Source organism: Rhea pennata, chromosome 4, assembly GCF_028389875.1.
Source record: "Rhea pennata isolate bPtePen1 chromosome 4, bPtePen1.pri, whole genome shotgun sequence".
Taxonomy (NCBI): domain Eukaryota; kingdom Metazoa; phylum Chordata; class Aves; order Rheiformes; family Rheidae; genus Rhea; species Rhea pennata.
The window spans coordinates 11,773,848-11,794,996 of record NC_084666.1 but is presented as its reverse complement, the minus strand read 5'-3'; the positions used below and the strand labels follow the sequence as shown (position 1 = coordinate 11,794,996).

Genomic DNA, 21,149 nt, shown 5'->3' with positions numbered 1-21,149 from the left:
GCCGGGCCGGGCCGGGCCCCGCCGCCGCCGCCGCCGCCGCGGGCCGACACCGCACACGACGCGACGCGACGCGACCCCGCCGCCGCCGCTCGCACAGCGCCGCCATTTTGCGGCCGCCGCCACCCGCGCTTACCCGAGGCCGCCGCCTGGTCGTTGCCGCCTCCGGAACTGACGAGCCGGCGCCGCCTCTTTCCTTTCCTTTCCTTTCTTTTCCCTTCCCTTTCCTTCCTCCCTCCCTCCCTCTGGGCGGCGGCGGTGCGGCCATGGCGGTGGCGGTGGTGCGGGACGGCGGCTCCGCGCTGCCCCACGGCTTCTGGGCGGCGGTGCGCGTCTGGCTGGAGAAGCCGCAGGTGGCCAACAGGCGGCTGTGCGGCGCCGCCATCGAAGCGGAGGGGCCGGTGCGGCTCGGGGAGGCCGGCGGAGCGGCTCCGCCCGCCCCGAGGGGCGGCGGCGGCGGGCAGGAGGCGCTGGAGCGGCTGTGGCGGGAGGTGCGGAGCCAGCTGCCAGCGGGGCGCGGCGACCTGGTGCTGCCGCCGCCGCCCCTCAGGGCCTGGGGCGGGCCGGGCCGCGGCGCCCAGCTCCACGCGGTGCTGCGGGCGCTGCTGCCGCGGGCGCCGGCGCAGGCGGCGCCGCCGAGGGAGCTGGTGGTCCAAGGTGAGGCGGGCGGGTCGGAGTCAGCGCGCAGGGCGTGCAGGGGCCGCGGCGGGGCCGCTCGCCGCTCGCAGGGGCCTGCAGGCGTGTGTGGGGCAGGCGGTGGGAAACGCCTTGGGGGCCGGGGCTGCCGGGGGCTTCAGAACGTGTGTGGCGGTGTCGTAACGTCTTGATTGAAAGAAGAGGCGCTCGGGAGCTACTTCTGATTTTTCTTACAGACAGGCTCTCTAGATTTGTTTACATTTTTTTAAAGAAAAATTCGAAATTTTATATCAGGATAAAGTACGGATAAAGTACGGGCTGCGATAACAGGATTTATGTTTGCTGAGACTGTCAATCATCTTTTCCTACTTTACATATAAAATTTTGAAATTCACTGAAGTTTTTGCTACCTAGCAAAGATAACATTCTTGGTTTGGAGGTTTGCAGCTGTTTTGTTGGAATGTTTATTCTGATGCTAGTTAAAAGGAAGCATTTTCAGAAGAGAGAGCTCCTGGCGTTATTATATATGATTAATATCCAAAGATACTGAAGTGTCTTTTGGATAAGTAATTGCTAAAAAGATTTTTGCAATTAGTTTGTGATGTTGTAATGTATAGGTCTTTCCAGGCAGTAATGCTAATTGTTTTAAGGGAATGTGATATAGTAAATGTTTCTTAGAGTAGTATGTAAATAGTAAATGTTTTTAGAATCATTTTATAGGAGGGATATAGAGAGTAAAATAAAACATTACTAAAAATCAGTAACATGTGAATACTAGATTGTATCATGCCATTCATATTTTGTGGCAGCCTCCTTTGTTTTTATTTGTTGGTTATTTCAAATGAAGACCAAAAGCCTGTTTTTACTTATGAATAGGAGTCAATCATTTTATATATAATTTTTAGTGATAATAGTCTTTCGTATTTGGAATTCCATCACTAGACATAAGCACTTTGTTCCTTGTATGATGTGCTTTGTGTCAGTAGGATGATTGCTGAACTAAATATAGAAGATATGTGAGCCCTTATCTAAACTCAAATCTTCCCAGATCATCTCTCTTTAGAGCTGCGTATTACTACTATAAATGAAAGGTAGGGACACAGGTTGTTTTACACTGTGCTTAGGCCGGGACCTCTGACTGGAGAAGCTGGATGTTGCTGAAACTAAAGTGTAGATATGCTTTATTTTAACCAGATGTTAAATACTGTGTTTGAACATAGTAAAATTTCTAGATATTATTATTGATTACTACTTAAAGCTGCAATGGTTATGTATCTACAACAAGAGTGATGTATCTGTCTCCATTAATTTGGAACGTGCTCCCCAGGAGTCTAGTTTTACTAGGAGGTGAGGGAAAGAAACAGTTTCATGACTATGACAATGTCTGTATTATATAGCTTTCACAATATGCAAATGTTCAGACTTAAAGAATGTGATTAGTTTTACTAATCAGGATATTAGAAATTCTGGAAAACATCATGCATCAGAGTGCTAGATTCTGGGAATTCCAGCAGTTTAGTAGTTTCAGATGTTAGGCGAACAGAGGAATGAATCTGTTCTTACCATTGAGGTTCTTCCTGCATTGTCCTAGATCTCGCCTTACTAGTTTGCACTTAGTGTAGTGAGGAAATAAAAACTTACTTTTTGTGGCTAAGCAATAGGATGGTTTGCACCATGGAATAATATTCATTGTTTATGAATCCTTTTAGATACCTTTAATGGGACTGTGACCTTTCTACCTTTGGAGGAAAACAGTGAAGGAAAGTACCAGATTAAAAAGTGCAATATTTATCAAATTCAACTTACGCACATAAAAGATGAGGAATGGTAAGTCTGGAAGTGAGAGAGGAAATAAACCCTTTGTTCAGAGATCACACCATGTGCTGGTATTGATTTGGTTTGCATAATTGGTTCATGATTAGTAAATAACAATGTCATCTTAATACATAGTGTTCAGTTGAAAATGAAACATCTAAAAAACCAAAATCAGTGCAAACAAATCTTTTTTTCAAGTGTGTGTGTGTGTGTGTTTGTGTGTTTTCTAGAAAAGGTCAGATTTTTTGATTTTTTTAGTAAGCTTGAGGCTAGAATTGGAAATTTCTGTTTGGAACCTACTGAGCTTCAGTCATTAGAATATGGCCCATTGAAGCTTCATTCTGCAGTGCATTTGAGGACATGATTGTATCCACTGGCAGCTTACATAGCTTTAAAGAGACCTAGATAAAATTAAAGGTCATGAAATGTGCTTAGTGATAATTTTTCTTGCAAAGTTTACTGGTATTTTCATGAATTATTCACTGTTACTTAGCCTTTGGATTAGCTTGTTGAATCAGATCGTTCATCTCATAGTCTGTTTTTGTGGTAGATCTAGAGTAGACTCATACGGTGTTTGAATTAGCAGGTAATAGGCTAACAAAATTCAGGGGAGACTGTTCCATTGTTCAGTAAGTTCACTGTTTTTGTTTGTTTGTTTGTTTGCTTTGTGCATTACATACTTCTTTATTCCTCAGTCTACTCTTACGCCTCTGTTTGATCATCTCATTTTTCTCCACTTAAGTAATTTGACAGATAAAGTTTGAATGGTTTAGTTTTCTCTTGAGGTAGCTAAAGTATTAAAGTACATTTTATTTATGGAACTTTTTTATTTTATTTTTAAAGGTCTATGTCTATTGTAGTGTTATCTTCAGAAAATTGGTTTTCAGATGGAATTGCATACCCCAAATTAGCATGGCTTGGAAATGAGCTGCTGTCCAAACTGGCCAAATGGTCTGTGGAGAAAAAGCACAGTGAGTTTAAAAGTACGCTCTCACTCATTCCTGTGGCAAAGTACAGCAAAATTTATCAGGAACTTAAAGAAAAATACAGAGAGATGGTAAAGGTAAGTTTGGCAATAAAAGGCAATAGTAACATGCTTTTCTGGCATTATTTATTGTTTAAACTGCTTCTTTCATTAATTAATTTTCTTATCCTAAAAAAGCAGTTTAATTTAAATGTATGTATTAGTTTGTGGAGGAGGAGGTGATTTTTTTTTTTATATGTAGAAGGAGAAAACAATTTGGATTTTTATAGTATTTGGAAGAACTGAACTGAAAAGCAAGATTTTTGAGCTACTAGCTGCCTGATGAGTTAGATGTTTTCCAGAATGTCTCTCTTCAGATAAGAATATCTTGTAAAATATTAGCGTGAAAATATTAAGAGTTTGCTGATGATATTTTTACACTAATAAAAAGATACATACTAAAGGAAGGTTGGACTTGTGGGTAAGATACTGGCTTGTGAATGAGTTAAGTCTTCAGCTGCACAATAAACATTGTGTACTGTTGAGCGGATAATTTTAATGTCTCAGTTTGTGATTTACAAAAGAGGAATAATACCTCTTCTTTCTGCCTCTTTTGCATCACCCTTTGACTCTTCATGCTCTTGTGCCAGGATGATTCTATGGCCTGATACGTTACAAAAATAAGTACGTTATTATGTTGCACACAACAGGGAGAAGGAGTATATTTTTCCTGAGAATTGCAGTAAGCAAAAGGATACATGAATGCTCTATTACAGTACAGTGAGGCAGTTTACTTGTGAGTTGCACATATGGAATCATAACTTTCTTGGAAATTTTATTGGTTGAATAACAGTTGGCATTCTTTATCCCATTAGTCTTTTGTGTAGCTCATAAAAACTAAGTCTTTGTTTACATTCTTTTTGTATTTTTTTTTAATGGAGTTAAGATGCAAAATTCATGAAATTGAGACCCTATTAAAGGGTGTGGCTATCTAAATTACTCTAATTTAAGTTAGTTCAGAATGGCATGGAAATCGGTACATTTCCTCTGTTTTTCTGAAGGTGTGGCCTGAAGTAACGGATCCTGAGAAATTTGTATATGAAGATGTTGCCATTGCTGCTTATCTGCTGGTAAGAAGCTGCTTTGTGTAAGTAGGAAGAAATAAAACCTTTCTTAAGAACATGATTACTTTCATTTTGTTGTTACTGCATTCTTTAAAATAGGCTAACATACAGTTATTACGGATCTGCAAAAAAAAAGGAAGGGGCAAGGGGAAAGTGTTGTTTTTTTTTTTTTCCTCCGCTCCTTTTTTATTTAAGAGAGACAAATTCTTACTACAGTGTTTTCAAGCGCAACGTAAAGGAGAATTTGTGGCTACAACTCAATTCAGTGCAACTCAATTCAAAGCAAGCTTGGAATGCTTTTGGGAGTACTACTAAAGAAGGTTAAAGGTAGAGATTTGCATATACTGAATGGTTACAAAAGATAGGCTTCTAGAAGTGGAATAAAGTTAAATGTCAGAGTAAAATGAAAATCAGTGAAAGTGTTTTTTATACTGCCCTGTGCCACAAAAATAAATGCAGTAAATGAAAATTGAATTCAGAGGAAAAGTGAAACTTCTTTGTGAACATGTCATAAAAATTTGCAATTCTTTATCACAGGAGGTTGACAACCTAAGCAGACTAACTGTATATTTAAAGCAATTAGGTCCAAAAGCACTGAGGTATTAGAGGAATCGTGGTTAGGGTCCAATTTGGAGATAAGCTAAGTTTTTATACCAATTTTTACTACATATTTGTTAATTAGATACTAAAAATTTTTTCACTGCTTTGTCTTTCCCTGATAAAATTTCAGGTCAAATTCCATCCTCAAGTGCAATATGAAGGCCAACTGTAGTAGGTTTGTGAACATCTAGGAATTCAGAGAGATACTTGGTACAGTTTTCTAAGATACCACCTAGGAAAGAATCTATGAAAATGCAGCCATGTACAGTCACTAGAAACTTCAGGTTTGTAGACAACATCTAGATTTGTCACTATGTATGCATGAAAATGTTTTTCTGACTGCAGTCCTGAGTGCAATAAGAGTATGTCTACTTTGAAGTGTATGTAGAGACCTGTTGCATCTTCTCTAAATCATTAAGCTGGCTTATTTACAGAAATTAGAAAATTAGTGAGAACTAATTTATTTTGTTAACTGACTATTTAAACTTAGAACTTCAGTTTCTTATCTCATAAAGACTTCTAGAATTGTCTGAGGAAACCTGGCTGGCCTAGGCTGCTGTCAAAATATTAATAATTACATTGATGTGATAAAACCTTCTCCATCAAGTGATATGGTGATCATGACATTGTTTTGTGGAAAGAGCTATATAGTGGACTATATAATACTGTAAGAGCTATATAATATCTTACATTATTTTTACCACTTTGATAATATTAGTTTTTGAATCTTAAAAATTAGCAAATTCATTCTTGTTCATTATGAATTACAGTAGTTGTGACCACTGGAAAAATCTGGCATAATACTCTTGAAAAATCTCTTTTGCAAACTTTTATGCACATGAACATTAGTTTACAGTAATAATGTGCTTTAGCTAAAGAGGTGGTGATTTCAAGAAGTTACTGAAATGACTGGCTTAGCTGAAATGAAGCTTAATACATGATATTAATAACCTAACTCTTTGCAAACTTTTCAGGTATCAACACATTGTGGTATATAGTAACTCATCATTTAGAAATACTAAACAGGTGATTAAAAGAGGATAGGTCTGATGTTAGCTCTTCATGGATTTATGGCAACTAGAATGAGATGATGAAGAGTGGGGCCATCTGACCCTCGTTTTATTCTGCAGTTATAAGAAGTTTACCAACTGCCTAGGCACATGCTTAAAGAACTGCTTATTCAATTTGCATCGTAAGAGGGTTGGCAGAGGGTGGAGGATAGGTCTGATTTGTGTAGGAAGTGGTAAGGGTTTGCTTGGATACAGCCAGGAGTGCAAAAGTATAGTGACTTAAAAAACACAACCTGATATTCTCATGGGATATTTGCAGCTTCTTTCTCTCCAGCAAAACTAGCAAATTAGTGAGTGACAGTTTTACAAACATCGTTTTTTTTTTTTCAGTCATATAGTCTTGACTATTTCTGCTTCAACAGGGAAAAAGTAAGTGGGGAGAGTTGATGAACGTCTCTCTTGTAGCATCTCATTGAAAAAAGCTTATCTGACAGCAATAGCAGGAGACTAATTCATTTTCTGCAGACAAGCATCTGGTTATTAAGATTAACTAGTTATGAATTACATAACTACATAAAACTAACTATAGATGGAGCAGGGACTAAAACTGGGCTAAAAGCTTTGAGTTCACGTTGGTTGATTGAGAAATTGGGGCAACTAGGTAGGTTACTTGTTGCCTATTCAATAGAAAGTGATGTTACATGTACCAAACTAGTACACAGAACTCCTCCCCCAACTCTGCCACCAATTCTGTCTTTACCTTTTATTCAACAGGTATAATGCTTTCATGGTGCTCTTTACGATGACGTCATTGAAGCTTACTTGCTACTTCCCTTGCTTCCTCTGTTCATCATGTGTGCCCTTTATTTTAGCAACTTTACTTCTATGCTTTTCTAGCCCTGATTTGTTTAGCTGTGATTTATTTCAGCTTCTAATCACTCAGAAGTGGGTGGATGATGCTTAGTAGTTCACAATATGCTTGTTATTTAGCAGCATGCCCCCCCAAACAGTTTAAAGCCTCTTTCTTCAAGTTAGTTTCTCTGTGAGTGCAGTGGCTGCCTTTTATAATATCTGTGCTATCTCCCATGCTCTCCTTTCATCTCCAGTACCCTTTGCAGGACTATTAAAAAATGGGAACATACCTGCTAACCTGTTGCTGTTGTAATGCTCTCCTTCCAAATTTGTTTTGGTCGGTTTTTCTACATATGTTGTACATAATTGAGATAAACTGACAAGTTGAGAGTTTGTTAGTGTATTGGGCTTTGAAAACAATCCTTATCCTTTTCACCTGATGTTAATAATAAGCCATGGGTGCTTATAAATAGCTCTTTGGTGCTTCACTGCAGTATCCTGGAGATGGGAGATCGTGTACTGTAATGCAAATTAAGTCTAGAGTAAAACACGCCAGTGATGTAGTTGTACTAAATTCTACAGCAACCTGAGTTGATGAGACACAGTAATGCTTAATATGCGAATCTTATAGCTTAGGCAGGACACAGATGCTAAAGTGTTCAGTTAATATGTTAATGTTTTTGAACATGTGTTGTTGCTGCACTTACGATGCCCTTACGAATTTTCTTACAGCTGAAAACTAAAGCTGATAAGGAGGCTTATGTAGAGCATACTTTTAGGGTAAATTTGAGAGCATAATTCAAAAATGTTTTCTTTTCTTGTATTAGGTTCTTTGGGAAGAAGAGAGAAAGGAGAAGGGATTGTCCAAGAAACAGTCATTTGTAGATCTCGGCTGTGGAAACGGTCTACTGGTTCATATTTTAAACAATGAAGGGGTAAATAGTGTGTATGGTTTATTTGTTTTGTTTTGTAAAAATAGTTATTCAGTACTCTTATTCTGCTCTCCTTTTATTTAGCATGCAAAGAGCCAAAATTCAGTTAATTTGCTTAGTAATATTAATAGGATATTTGTTATTCTGTAGTTACTAGGAACGAATCCTGGCAGAAGTTTAGAAGCTTTTTATTTATTTTTTATTAGGGCAATTGTTTGCCCTGAAGGCTATTTATCTTTCTCAGGTAAGAAATGAAGAGGGAAAAGAACAAGTAGTGATGTAGTTTAATCATGCATTAGATGTAGTGAAAAGGAATAGGAAATCTTAAAATAGAGATTCTCTCTCACAAAAGACTTTAAATTAGATGTTTTTTGTAAACTTAATTCTGTTGAAGCTGAAGTCTATTCATTGTGTCTTGAAAACGTTTTTCCATATCTTCAGAAGCAATCTCAGTCTTTGTAATTGTGAAAAGACCTAACAATGAACTGTGCTTTTCGGAGTGAAATCAGAAGTACAGTAAAGCTCAATTTTCTTAAGGCATAATTTTTTGAAAGAAGCAGGAAAAAAAAACAGCAGAAAAGTTTTGAAACTCTCTATCCTGTGTGGTCAGAAAAAATTGATCTAATAGGAGACCAATTTCCCTATATGTGCTGCTTTTCTTATGTTGTTGTTACTGCTGCCGCATTTAGAAACGTGTTGTTGATGGACAAAAAATCCTGTGTCTTAAACTTTTTTAATAATTGATTTTGTGAAAGTATTATTTTTGCTCACATATTGCACAGGGTTCTTGGAGTTCAAATACTGTTGCTGATGTAGTCTTTGTTTCTTACTTTAGTTTCCAGTCCTCATTCCATTTCCCATTAGTTCATACAGGGAAAATGTTTGGACTCTCAACAGCCTTATTGACCTCAGTATTTAGAAGGTTGTTCTGCCAGCACAAACTACTTTAACTGGACTCTTCCCTGAGCCCCAGCAACAAAACGCCCATTACTACCGTGATAATACTAACTTTATGAAAGGTTTTGTTACAAAAATCCAACTCTCCTCAACAGTCTCAATAGGTGTGCCCATATCAAATTTCAAAACAGATATATTCTGAATGGTTCCTAGTCTTTTCCTTTTGATTTAGTGTACAACTTCTCCTGAAGTGGTGAAGCTGTTCATGTGTCTGAATTTTAGTGTAAATTGAATGATCCTTGTTTACATATAGATGTAGTGAGCTTGTGTAAAAATTTCTGGTAAAATTAATATTTAAAAATTATACTTATTTATTGTTTAAATATTTCAGCATTCAGGTAGAGGCATTGATGTGAGGAGAAGAAAAATATGGGACATGTATGGATCAGAAACTCATTTAGAGGTATTATGCAAATGTATGTCAATCTCAATCATTTGTAACTTTGTTTATTTGTTCATTGCTCGAGGCTATGTTCATGCAAATATGATCAAACATCAGGTTATATAGATTGTTGTCTGCAATGGTCTGTGGACTTGGGATGATGGCAATCATCTGTTCTGTGTTATTGTAAGTTAGCTGTAAAGAGAATTGATAGTTAGAGCAGTGCAGTATCACATCCTTGCTCATTTTCAGTTCTCTTTATTTTTTCAGCTGAAATGACTAGTGTGGTTTTTCTGTTTTTATTTTCATGTACTTTATTTTCATGTACTTTATGAAACTTTTTTGCTGAAAGATCAAATGCTGTTCAGTAGCATTCTTGCACTGTTGTACCTTATAAAAGAATTGATGTTCTAAGTTACAAAGTTTATTCTTGAATTAATATCAGAACTACCCTGAAAGTGGTTCTGACCTTCTAGAGTGCTCTGTACTGTTTTGCAACAAAATTGTTGAACCTTAGAGGAGCCAATTCTTTGCTGTACTGGCTTTGTAGTATATCATTGAAATAATAGCCTGCAGAAAACTGGATAGGAAAATGAGTCTGAAAGAGGGATTATATTTCAAATTCCACATAAGCATGTGTATGAGAGCAGAAACAGTTCAGCACAGGAACATTCACTTTAGCTCCAGCTGTTTTTGGTCTGATACTCATTAAAGCTTGGTGCTGATAAATTATTGCCCTTTGGGTGTGAGGTGTTCATTGTTTCTTGTTTTCTAGATTTCAGAAGCTTCTCACCCCATTCTCTCAAACATCCTCTATGGTGCTTTCAACTTCCACTGTTTTAAAGGAATTTTCCTTTTATAGTTACTCTCTAGTAAGGTTGTTTAAAGATAGTATTCAATATATCTTTGAGTGCTAACAACTTTAAACAAACAACAGTTCTCACTGTTGAGTGATGAAGGAAGAGTGGGACTTTTGTGGAACCCTTTGGAAAGCTATACCCCGACAGCAAGGTGGCAAAAATTCTTTTGTATAAATCTACAATCAGATCTTATTTAAACGATTCAAGACAAAATAATCTAAAACACCAAGCCACCGCGCTACTTCATTCTCTTTATACTATTAATACAGTATATTTCCTGGTTTTATCTATATATAGACATATATATTTTAAAATATATATACACACATATATAAATAAATACATAAATGGATACATAAATACGTAAAATATATAAGTATGCTATAATATATCTGATCACACAGTATTTTCCTTCTTGTTGTATATTCTTTTCTTTCTGTCCCAGTTGCTTTCTGTATTGCAGAAAACAGTGAATTTTGCATATTTATTTCATGTTAAGGTTTAACCATTTGCAATTTCTTAGTTTTCTTGACTGTTAGGAAGATGAGCATCAACTGTCAGTCTTTGGAGTAAAAGAGTGTTTTTGATTTTTTTTTTTTCCTTTTAACCAAGACAAATAAGAATTCACGTAGAACACTTGATAAAAAACAGAAAACAATAAAAATATCAAAAATCTGTGTATGAGCAAAGTACTAATTTGTGTGGGAGGGAGTTGGGAGGAAAATCATGTTTTCTCCTTCCTGCTTGCTATGTAAGGCTCCCTTAGCCACAGGAGTGACAGAAGAAGCACCTACTTACAGCCTTTTTGTTCCGCTTGGAAGTTAATTCTGTTTTGAGCTTTACTTAAAGTATGAGTTGTGGGATGAATATTGCCATCTGTAACATTTAGTGCCAATTCCAGCAATATAAATGAATGTAACAGGTGGCATGCTACGTCACCAAACTGCTGTCAGACATAGTAAATATAAATTTGGTATTAACAACTGTCAGAATGTGGAATATGGCATTGATAGTTCATGCTATGTCTAAATTCAGTAACCAAAAATGAAAAGAAACATAGGTGTAATTTGTTTAATCAGTCATAAGAAAATGTTTATCAAACACTGGATTAACATATACTAACCTGCCAAACACAAATGTTACACGTGCGTGTTATCTGAGTATGTATTGTGTTTACTTACTACAAAAATGGACAGAGATACAGCAATTGAAGTGGACACTAATGCACCATACTGAGACTTAAAACACCCAAAATAGTGCTTTATGAAGAGAAAATATAGGATGGCTTAGAGGTATGAGGTTTCTGAAGTCCTACACTAATTGTTTTGAGTTTCTGTACAGCTACTATTTTGCATGTGTGTGAATGTTGAGCTACAGAAGAAACGTAAACATACATAGAATAACATAAAGCATACATAAAATGAAAGTATTGAAACTGTTTTCAGAGCTTTCCCTAAATATCTGTAGAGACTTGCATTTCAAACAGGATTATTTGTATTATGTGTGGTTTTTTTTAATCTTCCCATTAATTATTGTGAAATACATGTTCTTCTCTGAAAATGGATATGAGAATTTGTAGTATAAATATTTTCAAGGGCTTTATTTTTTGCTGAGCTTAGTGTTTCTCTCTCTCTCTCCCTCTCCTCTCTCTCTCTCTCTCTCTCCTTCTTTCTCTCTCTCTCTCTCTCTTTTTTTTTTTTTTTTTTTTTACTTTGGGTTTCTTGAGCTAAGCAGAGAAATGTCTGGGTAAGAACATGTGAATGCAAGAAAGACAAACATTTAAAGGCACTCAACCCATATGAAGAATTCATCATGTTTCAAAGAATATCTGAATAGAGTGTTCCTAAGGCTAATTATTATTCTCTGAGGCAACATTGTGGTTGGAGGACTTCTGAACTGGTATCTCAATCCACAGATACTGAATTTCTGTGAGCAAAATGCTTTTGTAAAGGCTACCAAATAAGCCACCTTTCTCTAACTGGTATGCACCTATTGCTTCCCAGTTTTCCTCCTATATTAGTGAGTATCATAAGATAGTTCTAACAACTGCTGTTGCTTAATTTAGTGTTTGAAGCTGTAAAAACATTACTGCCTGTCAAAAGTGAAGATTGAGGAAAATTCTGATAGCTTCTGTGATTCTCGTTCACCATATATTTGTCAGCTTGTAGGATTTTATATTGTTGCTTCATGCTTTATTAAGAAATAAAATATATTCAAATATAATTATATTTACTTTTTTTGTTGTTGCTGTTACTGTTTTTCTCAGGAATGTACGATCATTCCAGGTGACAGTCAGCTCTTCCCCGATATTGACTGGTTGATAGGAAACCATTCAGATGAATTAACACCGTGGATACCTGTAATTGCAGCTAGGTATGAAGAAAAAAAAAGGAGTTTAATTAAAAACATAATCTACTCATGCATGGTTGGTGAAAAACTGTAGTTGTTGCAGCCAGACCTTCTGTCCTTTTCGCAGGACTTGGTGCCCAGGATTAATTACCTATGTAATTTTTCTTCTTTAATCCTGTAAAGAAGTATAGAAGTAATATTTATTCTGTTGTAGAATTAAGAATAATATAGCATTTGGTTTTGAAGTTCAAAAATGAATTGTTTTTCATTCTTTATATTTCAATCTAGTGAAAAATTACTCTTGTGTCCTGCCTTTCTTTGAACTGTTCTGCTCATCACAACCAGTTGCAATAGGTTGATAGCTAGAGATTTGGTCACGTGAACCAATCTACCACAGTAATTTGCTATAGCAAATAATTTATGAAACAGTATCTTTTACTACTAAGTTTATAAAGTTTATACTAATAGAATTACTGAAAGAGAAAGTGTTACTTCTTGAAGCCCTGTCACTTTATAAAAATTGCCATTATTGCTTGTATCTAACGGACTTTTACATTTATTTGTGTTTATCATCATTCTCGTAGGTCTTCCTATTCTTGTTGCTACTTTGTGCTGCCATGCTGCTTTTTTGATTTCCATGGAAAGTATAGCCGAAAGCAAAGCAAGAAGACTCAGTACAGAGAATATCTTGATTTTGTTTCCCAAGTGGGATTGGTATCTGGCTTTCATGTAGAAGAAGATTGCCTTAGAATTCCCTCAACTAAAAGGGTAATATTTTAAATAATGCTGCTAGCTCTCTGAAGTGCATCGATGTTTGGTCTTACAGAACAGTAATAATGAATAGACTGTAGTCAATGGCATTACTTCAAACAGTGCTCTCTGAAGAGAGGTTAAAAATTCTCATTTGTTTTTTGAATGATCTGCTGTATCAAACTTAGGGTCATAGGTGCAGTTCCAAACACATCAAAGAGTGGAAGGTTTATGGTTATTTCTTATGTATCTTTATGGGATGAAAAACTTCTAGACTGACTTTTCACCTTAAATTTTCAACTACCTTTGTTTTTTCCTTTACCTCAGATATTGCTGTTTTTTTTTTTTTTTTTTTTAATGTCCCATGAAGTTTGAAGCAAAAATATTCTCAAAATAAAAAAAGATGTTCAGCCTTAATCTTGTAAGTAATCTGAGGTTCAGGAAAAATCTTTTTGTTTTTGTTGGTTCTATGGTGTGATGGATTATGGTTTGATTACTGGATTTCTTCCATGATTCTAAAATTAAAAAATGAGAAGAAAACGCACCTTAGACTAATGAGCATTGAGTTCCAGTGGACATTTCCTTTGGTTAGATTTAGAAACCTGGTAAGTCGTGTGCCAGTTGGAGGACTGTGTAAAAATATGGGTATCTATATAAATAGTATGATAGAAATAATGATTTACCTGTGTCTGCTAAAATAGGTGTGCCTTATTGGGAAAAACAGGACCTATCCACCTGTGCAATGTGCTCTGATTGACAAGCAGATAACACAATATATTCATAATCGTCGGACTTGTGCTGTGGTCACATATGACAGAAGAGCTGGATTTAATCATAATGATGCCTCTGACAATGTGTGCAAAGAAGCAGACACTGAATTTCCTGGAAATGAGACTGAGACCACTGGTAGAATTTGGATGCCTGGATTTCAACCCAGGGAAAAAGTAGAACAAGTCAGAAATTGTGCTGCTCTTCCTCGGGATTTTGTAGATGATGTGGTTTTGAATGTGGCAAACTTGCTGTTAAATTCAACCCAAGAAAAATCCTGCTATAATACATGTGGCACAAGTATGAACACTTGGAATCAAGGAGGTGAGATTGTTTTTCCTTAAAATCTGCCTTATTGTAAGCTTAGTAAGTGAACAGATTTTATGAAATAGTGAACAGTAATGTAACAACCTCTGTCAGCAAGGGCAAAAAGTAATGGCAAGCACTGCTAGAAAGACAAATCAGAGGCCTTTTTTTAATTATACCTTTTTGCACATTGGAATGCAAATAAGGTGCATAAATTCTATTTCATATTATTTGCTTTATATATTTCCTCTACACTTAAATACTAAGCCAAAATTAAAAAACAAAAAGAAAAACAAAACAAAGCTGCGCCCTGTTGCCCAAAACACATCAGTCTACACCTATTTTGTGTGAATATTAAGTTTGGTTTTGGATAGTCACATAATAACTGGCTATAATTCTATAAGAAATGCTTTGAAGTGCCATTTGGTCACAGCATGATTGGGAATATTTAGTTAGTTTAGTCCCAAAGAAAAGGAGTAGAAGGTTCTGTTAATTGTATAAACACAGTAGTTCTAAAACACTGCTATCCTTTCTGCTTTCCTTCTTCCACTTTTATTATTTACCTCACAGTTTTCTGTCATACGCTAATATGCTAGGACATCCTCAGTCAGAGTCTCTGTACTGCATGCATGAAAACAGTGCTTAGCACAATGAGGATTGTATATTACTGTTTTTTTTTAAGTGTACGTATAGTGGTAAATTGCATTTTAATGTGGAAATTCTGGCTTGAGTCCTGTAGAATGAAAGCTTCCATTTTACAGACAATATACATATAAAATACATAGCAGGCATGATACTAGAAGCACAAAGCTGCTGCAGTGCTTGTAGGTAATTCATAGATTCTGCTTGTAGTTTTTAATTTATACAGAAGTTAAGAGTTGATGGGAGTAGCAGGGCTTTTTGGTATTTATATATATATATGTGTGTGTGTATTTATTTAATACCTACCTCATTATTTATTGCAGAAAACCTTTCCTTGAAAGAAGTAGCAGAGCACTTAAATAAAGAGACTTTAAAAAGGCTAAAGAGTGAATATGGAGGCCTGCAGACACTGCTCAAGAACAACCATCAAGTATTTGAAGGTAAAGACTAGAGAGAGAGAGAGAGAGAGAGAGAGAGTTTTTTTTTTTTTTTTTTTTCCCTCTTGCTGTTTTTTAATAATCTGTTTTATGGCTTCTCTGTGTTTCTCTATTTAACATAGTAGTGGTCTTTTTTTAATTGCTGTCTATACCTTTGTGGAAAACCAGGTGGTGCTTATGTGCCACTTCATTGCTCTAAGATACTGTTAGTTAAAACTCTCCTTTGAATAAGATTGGAAAGGCAGCTGTCATTAAAGAGTTTTCTCTTAGGCCAGTTGTGTCTGAAAAGAGAGCTTTTTAGCAGGGTGACCCTTTAGTTAAAGTGATTAATTGAATGCTGTAGTGTAACTAGAGAGAACTTTTCTTTTTCCTGTAATGATTTGGGGTGGGCATGGGGGGCAGGCAGTCAAGCTCAGAGTAATTTCCCTAAAGCATTTCACTGAGATTTAGTTGGGACTTAACAGGCCCCGCAAAATAAATGCCAACACAGGATAAAACCAGCCTAGTGAAGAACCTTTAACTGTGTGAGCCTTAATGTGTTTATTTAGCCTGTGGTAGCCTGCATAGCAGTTTTCGGAATACAAAATGGCATGGATTAAATGTTCAAAGCCACAAAAGTGTGATACAAAGGATAGTTTTAGTAGAATATGAAATAAAATATGCCAGTTTACAAGCAGTAGATTCTTCTATCTTTGTTTTCACTGTTTTTTTTTCTTTACATTGTTATTTCTCTCTTTTTGTTACTTTTCATTTATTCTTTTCTGTTTTGCTTTCACATGTAAGGAGCTGACAGAAGTTCACAGATAAATCTTTGTGTACAGCTTATGGTGCTGAGACAGTAAAAAGTAAAACTCTGCCAAAATTAAGAACCAAAAAGAATCCCTGGTTCAGTGCTGAATCTGTTAATTATGATGATTCCTACCCTTTGACTGTTGATTTGTATACAAGACTACACTTGTCAACACTTTTGTGCAGTCAACTTTGATCAGTTGACCAATGTTTTGCAGCATTTCTTTCTAGTTGAAGTTGCAAAAGACTTACTAGATTTTTGCTGCTAATCACATTTTAAATGTGGAGTAATGAAGTTTTGAACAAGGGAAAGGTTATGTTTATAAAGTTAAAGGTTTGGAAGTTGCAATCTGAATTTAGAGCCTTTTAATTTAAATTATCCTAAATGGTATTTAAAAAAAAAAAAAAAAGGGGAGGGGGGGACAAAGAAACTCTCTGCAAAGATGATAGAAGGGAGCATCAGGCTTTTTGACATGACAGCAAAACCTCTCACAGAGGCAATCAATCAATTCTCCTTTAGACCATGTCTACATTGTCTTAATTTGTTGTGCGCATCTTTCTATTTCTGTGCAAATGGAACATTTTGGTTTTGCCTGAGTGATCCATTTGTAGCATATGTATTTTATTCACGGGATGTCACTGTGCATTTTTTCCAGTACAATTCCCATGACTCTCTATTAACAGCTGTATATTTTTTGTTTGTTTTTAAATCTCAGTTCTAAATGGGAGAGTTTGCATTCGTGACTGGAGAAAAGAGAAACCATCAAGGAAAAACAGGCCTGAAGTAAAACGACGCCTTTCAGCTGAAGCATTTAAAACACGTCTCTGTTGGTTTTTCATTCACCATCCTGATGGTTGTTCTTTGCCTTCTGAATCTTGTCCATATGCTCATGGGACTGAGGAGCTACGACAGTCTCAGATTATGAAAAAGAAAAAGCACACACAATAATAAAATGCTGCAATTTATTTTTAAATTTGTGTACATGAATGGATTTATGATTGACTCAGACTGCCTAGTGTATGAACACCTGTATGATAAGGTTTTTGTTTCATTCATATGTTTTTTTCTCATGTGTTTTTATTTTTTTATTCTATTATTGAGAGAGTAAAGTATATATAGAGTCTTGGATTTTCTTTATTTTTAAAAGATGTGGCTTGTCTTACATGCATTTGAAATATACTTTAAGTAACTAGAAAAGTAAAAACTCCTAAAATTTTAGGACATTGTTCATCATCTTTGATCAGTTCGTTTGTATAGTGTGTAGTCTAGTATACCTAGTAATATATAGAATGGTAGAGGGCATGCTTATCAGATAGCAAAAAGAAGACTTCTGGTGAAGAAATTACCTCTTTTTATATTGTAACATATATCTTTTTATATTGTATGTATCTAAAGGAGAAATTTGGAAGTGAGAGCAAGGGGGTAGCACTGAATCCTACTTTTCTCCTGTAATGAGGCTCTGAGAGTGGGTAAGCTGTGTGTACAAGGAGTTTGAAGAACACAGGAAGGAAATAATTGAAGTCAAAAGAAAAAGGAAAGGTGGCACTGAATCTTTTTCAAAGCAGTTCCAAAGACACTTTCCTTACAGCCTTTGCTTTAAACCAAAACTTTTCTGCTTTTAAAACAGGCTGCAGCCCATAGCATGCCAAAGAAGGGACTAAATCTGGCACTTGACCCCTTACTCAAGGATTACTTACCATGCTATCCAGCTGCCAGGTAGTACAGTAGTGGACTCTGGGCCTTCCTCAGCAGCTGTGCTCTGTAACGCTGTATATCATGTCTTAAATTCAAGACTGTTGCATCTAGTGCTTTATCCCAAAGATTACAGAACCTACAAGTTTGGGTGGGGATAAGGAAATCATGCTTGTAATGGATCCTGCTCTGAGGGGAGAGCATGCAGGATGTAGTTTAGTTAGGGTTATTTGGCTAAGGGAAATAATAATAGCATCAGCTCTGTAAAGTGCAACTGCTATGAAACAGGGCAGCACAGTAAGAGAATGCAGTTGGTAGAGTGGTTATTGTTTAGCTTTTGTAAGCATTTCTGATAATGTTTAGCTTACAGAAGGGAAGAAAGTTTAGAAAAGCCATGCCTTAGCCTTAGCTTGGCTTCATGCAAAGTAAGAAGAGTTCCCCAAGATGCTTATTCGTTATTATAATGTTAAAAGTTTGGCAAAGTAGGAACCTGTATAAAATCATATTCATACTATTTCCAGATGGAGATTGTTTCCAGATGGTGCAAAGAGCAAAACCAGACACTCAAGTTATTTTTCTCTAATCATCAACACCTTCTTTGATGTTTCACCTTGGGGGAGGATGTATTTGACTTGAAACAGGTCCTTTCCTCAATTAGAGTTCACCTACAGAACCTATAAATATGTCAGATGGGCTTACATGAAGTCAAGATTAAGAAGCTGAAGGAAGTTTTTTTTTCCCTATTATTATTAACTTTTCCAACAAATGGGAAATAAAATACTGTCTGACTTACTGAAGTTACAGATACACATGTGACCAGACTAGTGAATTTGAAACTACCTTTATTTTTTTCTTTGATTGTAAAATTTCCTGATAACTAGTATACTTTGTAAGGTAGTAGCTATCAACTTACTTTGTTTTCTAAACACAACAATATGTGGATCTATCATGGATTCATAATACCTGTTCTCCTCGCTGTTTGGCATCACTGCAGGTGGGAAGCCGTCCAACATCTGTAATTACAGAAACCTCTCTGTTGTTTGGAAAAGTGGTGAGAGAACATTTTTTCTCCTCATTTTTGCATCAGAAGTTAGCCTCATGAATTCTGCATTTAAATCCAAAGGTAACAGCTAAATACACAAAGTAGCTTTACTTAATCTAAATGCTTTAGTTTCATGTTGCGTTTTCTGTGATCCACAGTCTTAAAATGGCACTCATGCAGTATCTAACTTTGGCAATGGATAAATTCCTATAGCTGGTAAGGATCAGTTTTGCTGATAATAAAACCACCTTTCTCCACAAGGGAGGGATTCAGGCACAAAATCCTGGTTGTTGATGTGAAGCTGTCATTTTGGTCCCTAGTTATTAGCATTACTAGCCTTCTTAATTTGTCTGTATTTGAAGCCTATCATTATAGAGGGAAAATAATTGCTGTGTTAATTTTGTAGACACAGAGTATATATAGAGAGAGGAGTTAAATGACAGATTGTAATCATAGAATTGCTAAGATTTAAAGATTTTATATTTTTATCTGTAGATGAGCTATAGTTTTATAAAGAAGATTAGCTATAGTTTCATTACTAATCTAAATAAATTGAGGGGGAAAAATTCTTAGTTTCCTTACTCTCTTAAAATTCAGCCCTCTACTGAGATTTTTTTTTTTTAATCAGATCCCTAAAACAAAATCATGAGGCAGTGTTTTCCTTATGAAATACCTTTGTTTATCTTCAAGGCAGTCTATTTTCTGTCACATTTCAAAATAGTACAATTTTTTGTATGTGTATTATTTGGATTATCTGTTTATGGTACTCCTGTCATGAGTTTTTGTTACAAATTCTTAGGTAGCCTTGATTTAGAGCAATTCTTAGATGAAGTCTTACAGTTTGTCTAACATTTGTTCAGATTCAAAATTTTAAATCACAACTCTATCTTCAGTGATCTTTGAAGCATGATTTTGCGGGTTGAACTCCAGCTTTATCTTGCAATACAAGTAAGCAATAGTGAGCAATCATTAGCTTTGCTGAGGATGTCATATAGGCAGATATTTCAGAATCTACAGAGATGGAAAACAATCTGTAACAGCCCTACAAAGTGACCGTTAAAATAGATACTGTGACAGGCGTCTACTAAACTGCTTTTGTATTTGGCATCAACTAAAGGTGCATCAGTCCCTGGTCTGTTATGTTCTGATATTGCTGGTAATACATACTATTTTAAGAATATTTTCATACAAAAATTGTATATACTTGGGAGTACACCCAAAACATAATACTATCATGTTACTACAAGGAATACCTTTCACATTTATCTGTTTGCTATTTTATCATGTTGTACCTGTAAGTAGCACTGTTAAAACTTCCTTTAAGGGTGTAAGTGCATTTCCTCCATGGAAGCCTGCTGCAGTAGTATACTTACTATACTTACTACAGAATATATATAGCATATATAAGTCTACGTACTACAGGAATAGTGTATACAAAGAGTATATACATGGCTGTGGTTTCATGACTAGGCTTCGCATGTTGTGAGTAATTTTTTGTGAACACTTATTTGGACCTGCTGAGTTTGTGTTGTTCCTTCATATTATAACTTAGTGTTCATATTTATCAGGTGAAAACACATAACTGCTTAGTGCTCAGTTACCATCTTATAACTGCTGCTTTAAACCATTTCTAACTGTGCTACTAAAATACTGCAAGGTGAAACCTGCTTAATAATTGCAATCCAGCTCCGTTCTTCCCTGTACAAATTCATATAAGAGATTTCAGTGATTCTAAGTGGATTCAGATTTCTTTGTGGAGGAAGCTTTACAGCAAACTTCATAAGAGGAAAGATGGGTGCTAGAGGTTGAGGGGTCAATGGATCCAGACTATTTGCATTAGTGTCTCAGCAAGCCACCCTGTACTTCGGGCAAAACTGCATAAGGGCTCTGCAGATGCAGCCCTTTCTGTGCGCGGTATTTGTGTGTGCTCCAGGGGCAGGTGAGGGGCTGCTGAAGCTGAGCACACTTGGCACGTTTTGAAAGCACCATCATTCAAGCTGCCAATCAGTCTTGTTGTTTGACAGCTAGCCAGACATTATATATAAAAGCAAAACAATCTTCTCCTAGAAAGCTTGCCGAGAATTTTAACTACTTTGATGATTGCTTTACCGTAGCAGCAATAAGGAAACTGTCTTCATTACTAATTGATATTATGTGTGGGTTATACACAGAGATACAACAGCTGTGAAATGACAGCATTTTTGCCTTCAAATTGCAGGCTTCATTCTAGCATTTTTTTAATCC

At 36.3% G+C, this 21,149-nt stretch overlaps 2 protein-coding genes across 3 annotated transcripts in view; one reads left to right on the top strand and one right to left on the bottom strand.

The window, feature by feature from the left end:
• ACOX3 (acyl-CoA oxidase 3, pristanoyl) overlaps positions 1-322 on the bottom strand; it is a 43,439-nt gene extending 43,117 nt beyond the window's left edge. The window contains exon 1 of one of the 2 annotated variants that reach the window (XM_062575284.1): positions 134-322. The gene's annotated coding sequence lies outside the window, so the exon portion shown is untranslated. The remainder of the gene's footprint in view (positions 1-133) is intronic. The other variant, XM_062575285.1, reaches the window with a different exon arrangement.
• Positions 217-17,144, top strand: TRMT44 (tRNA methyltransferase 44 homolog). The gene is made up of 11 exons (XM_062575288.1): positions 217-654; positions 2,343-2,460; positions 3,292-3,511; positions 4,474-4,542; positions 7,826-7,933; positions 9,219-9,290; positions 12,396-12,502; positions 13,063-13,246; positions 13,930-14,320; positions 15,268-15,384; positions 16,887-17,144. Exons 1-11 carry the CDS (start codon positions 264-266, stop codon positions 17,117-17,119), a joined length of 2,010 nt encoding a protein of 669 aa, XP_062431272.1. The 5' UTR covers positions 217-263; the 3' UTR covers positions 17,120-17,144.
• The last annotated feature ends 4,005 nt before the right edge of the window (positions 17,145-21,149 follow it).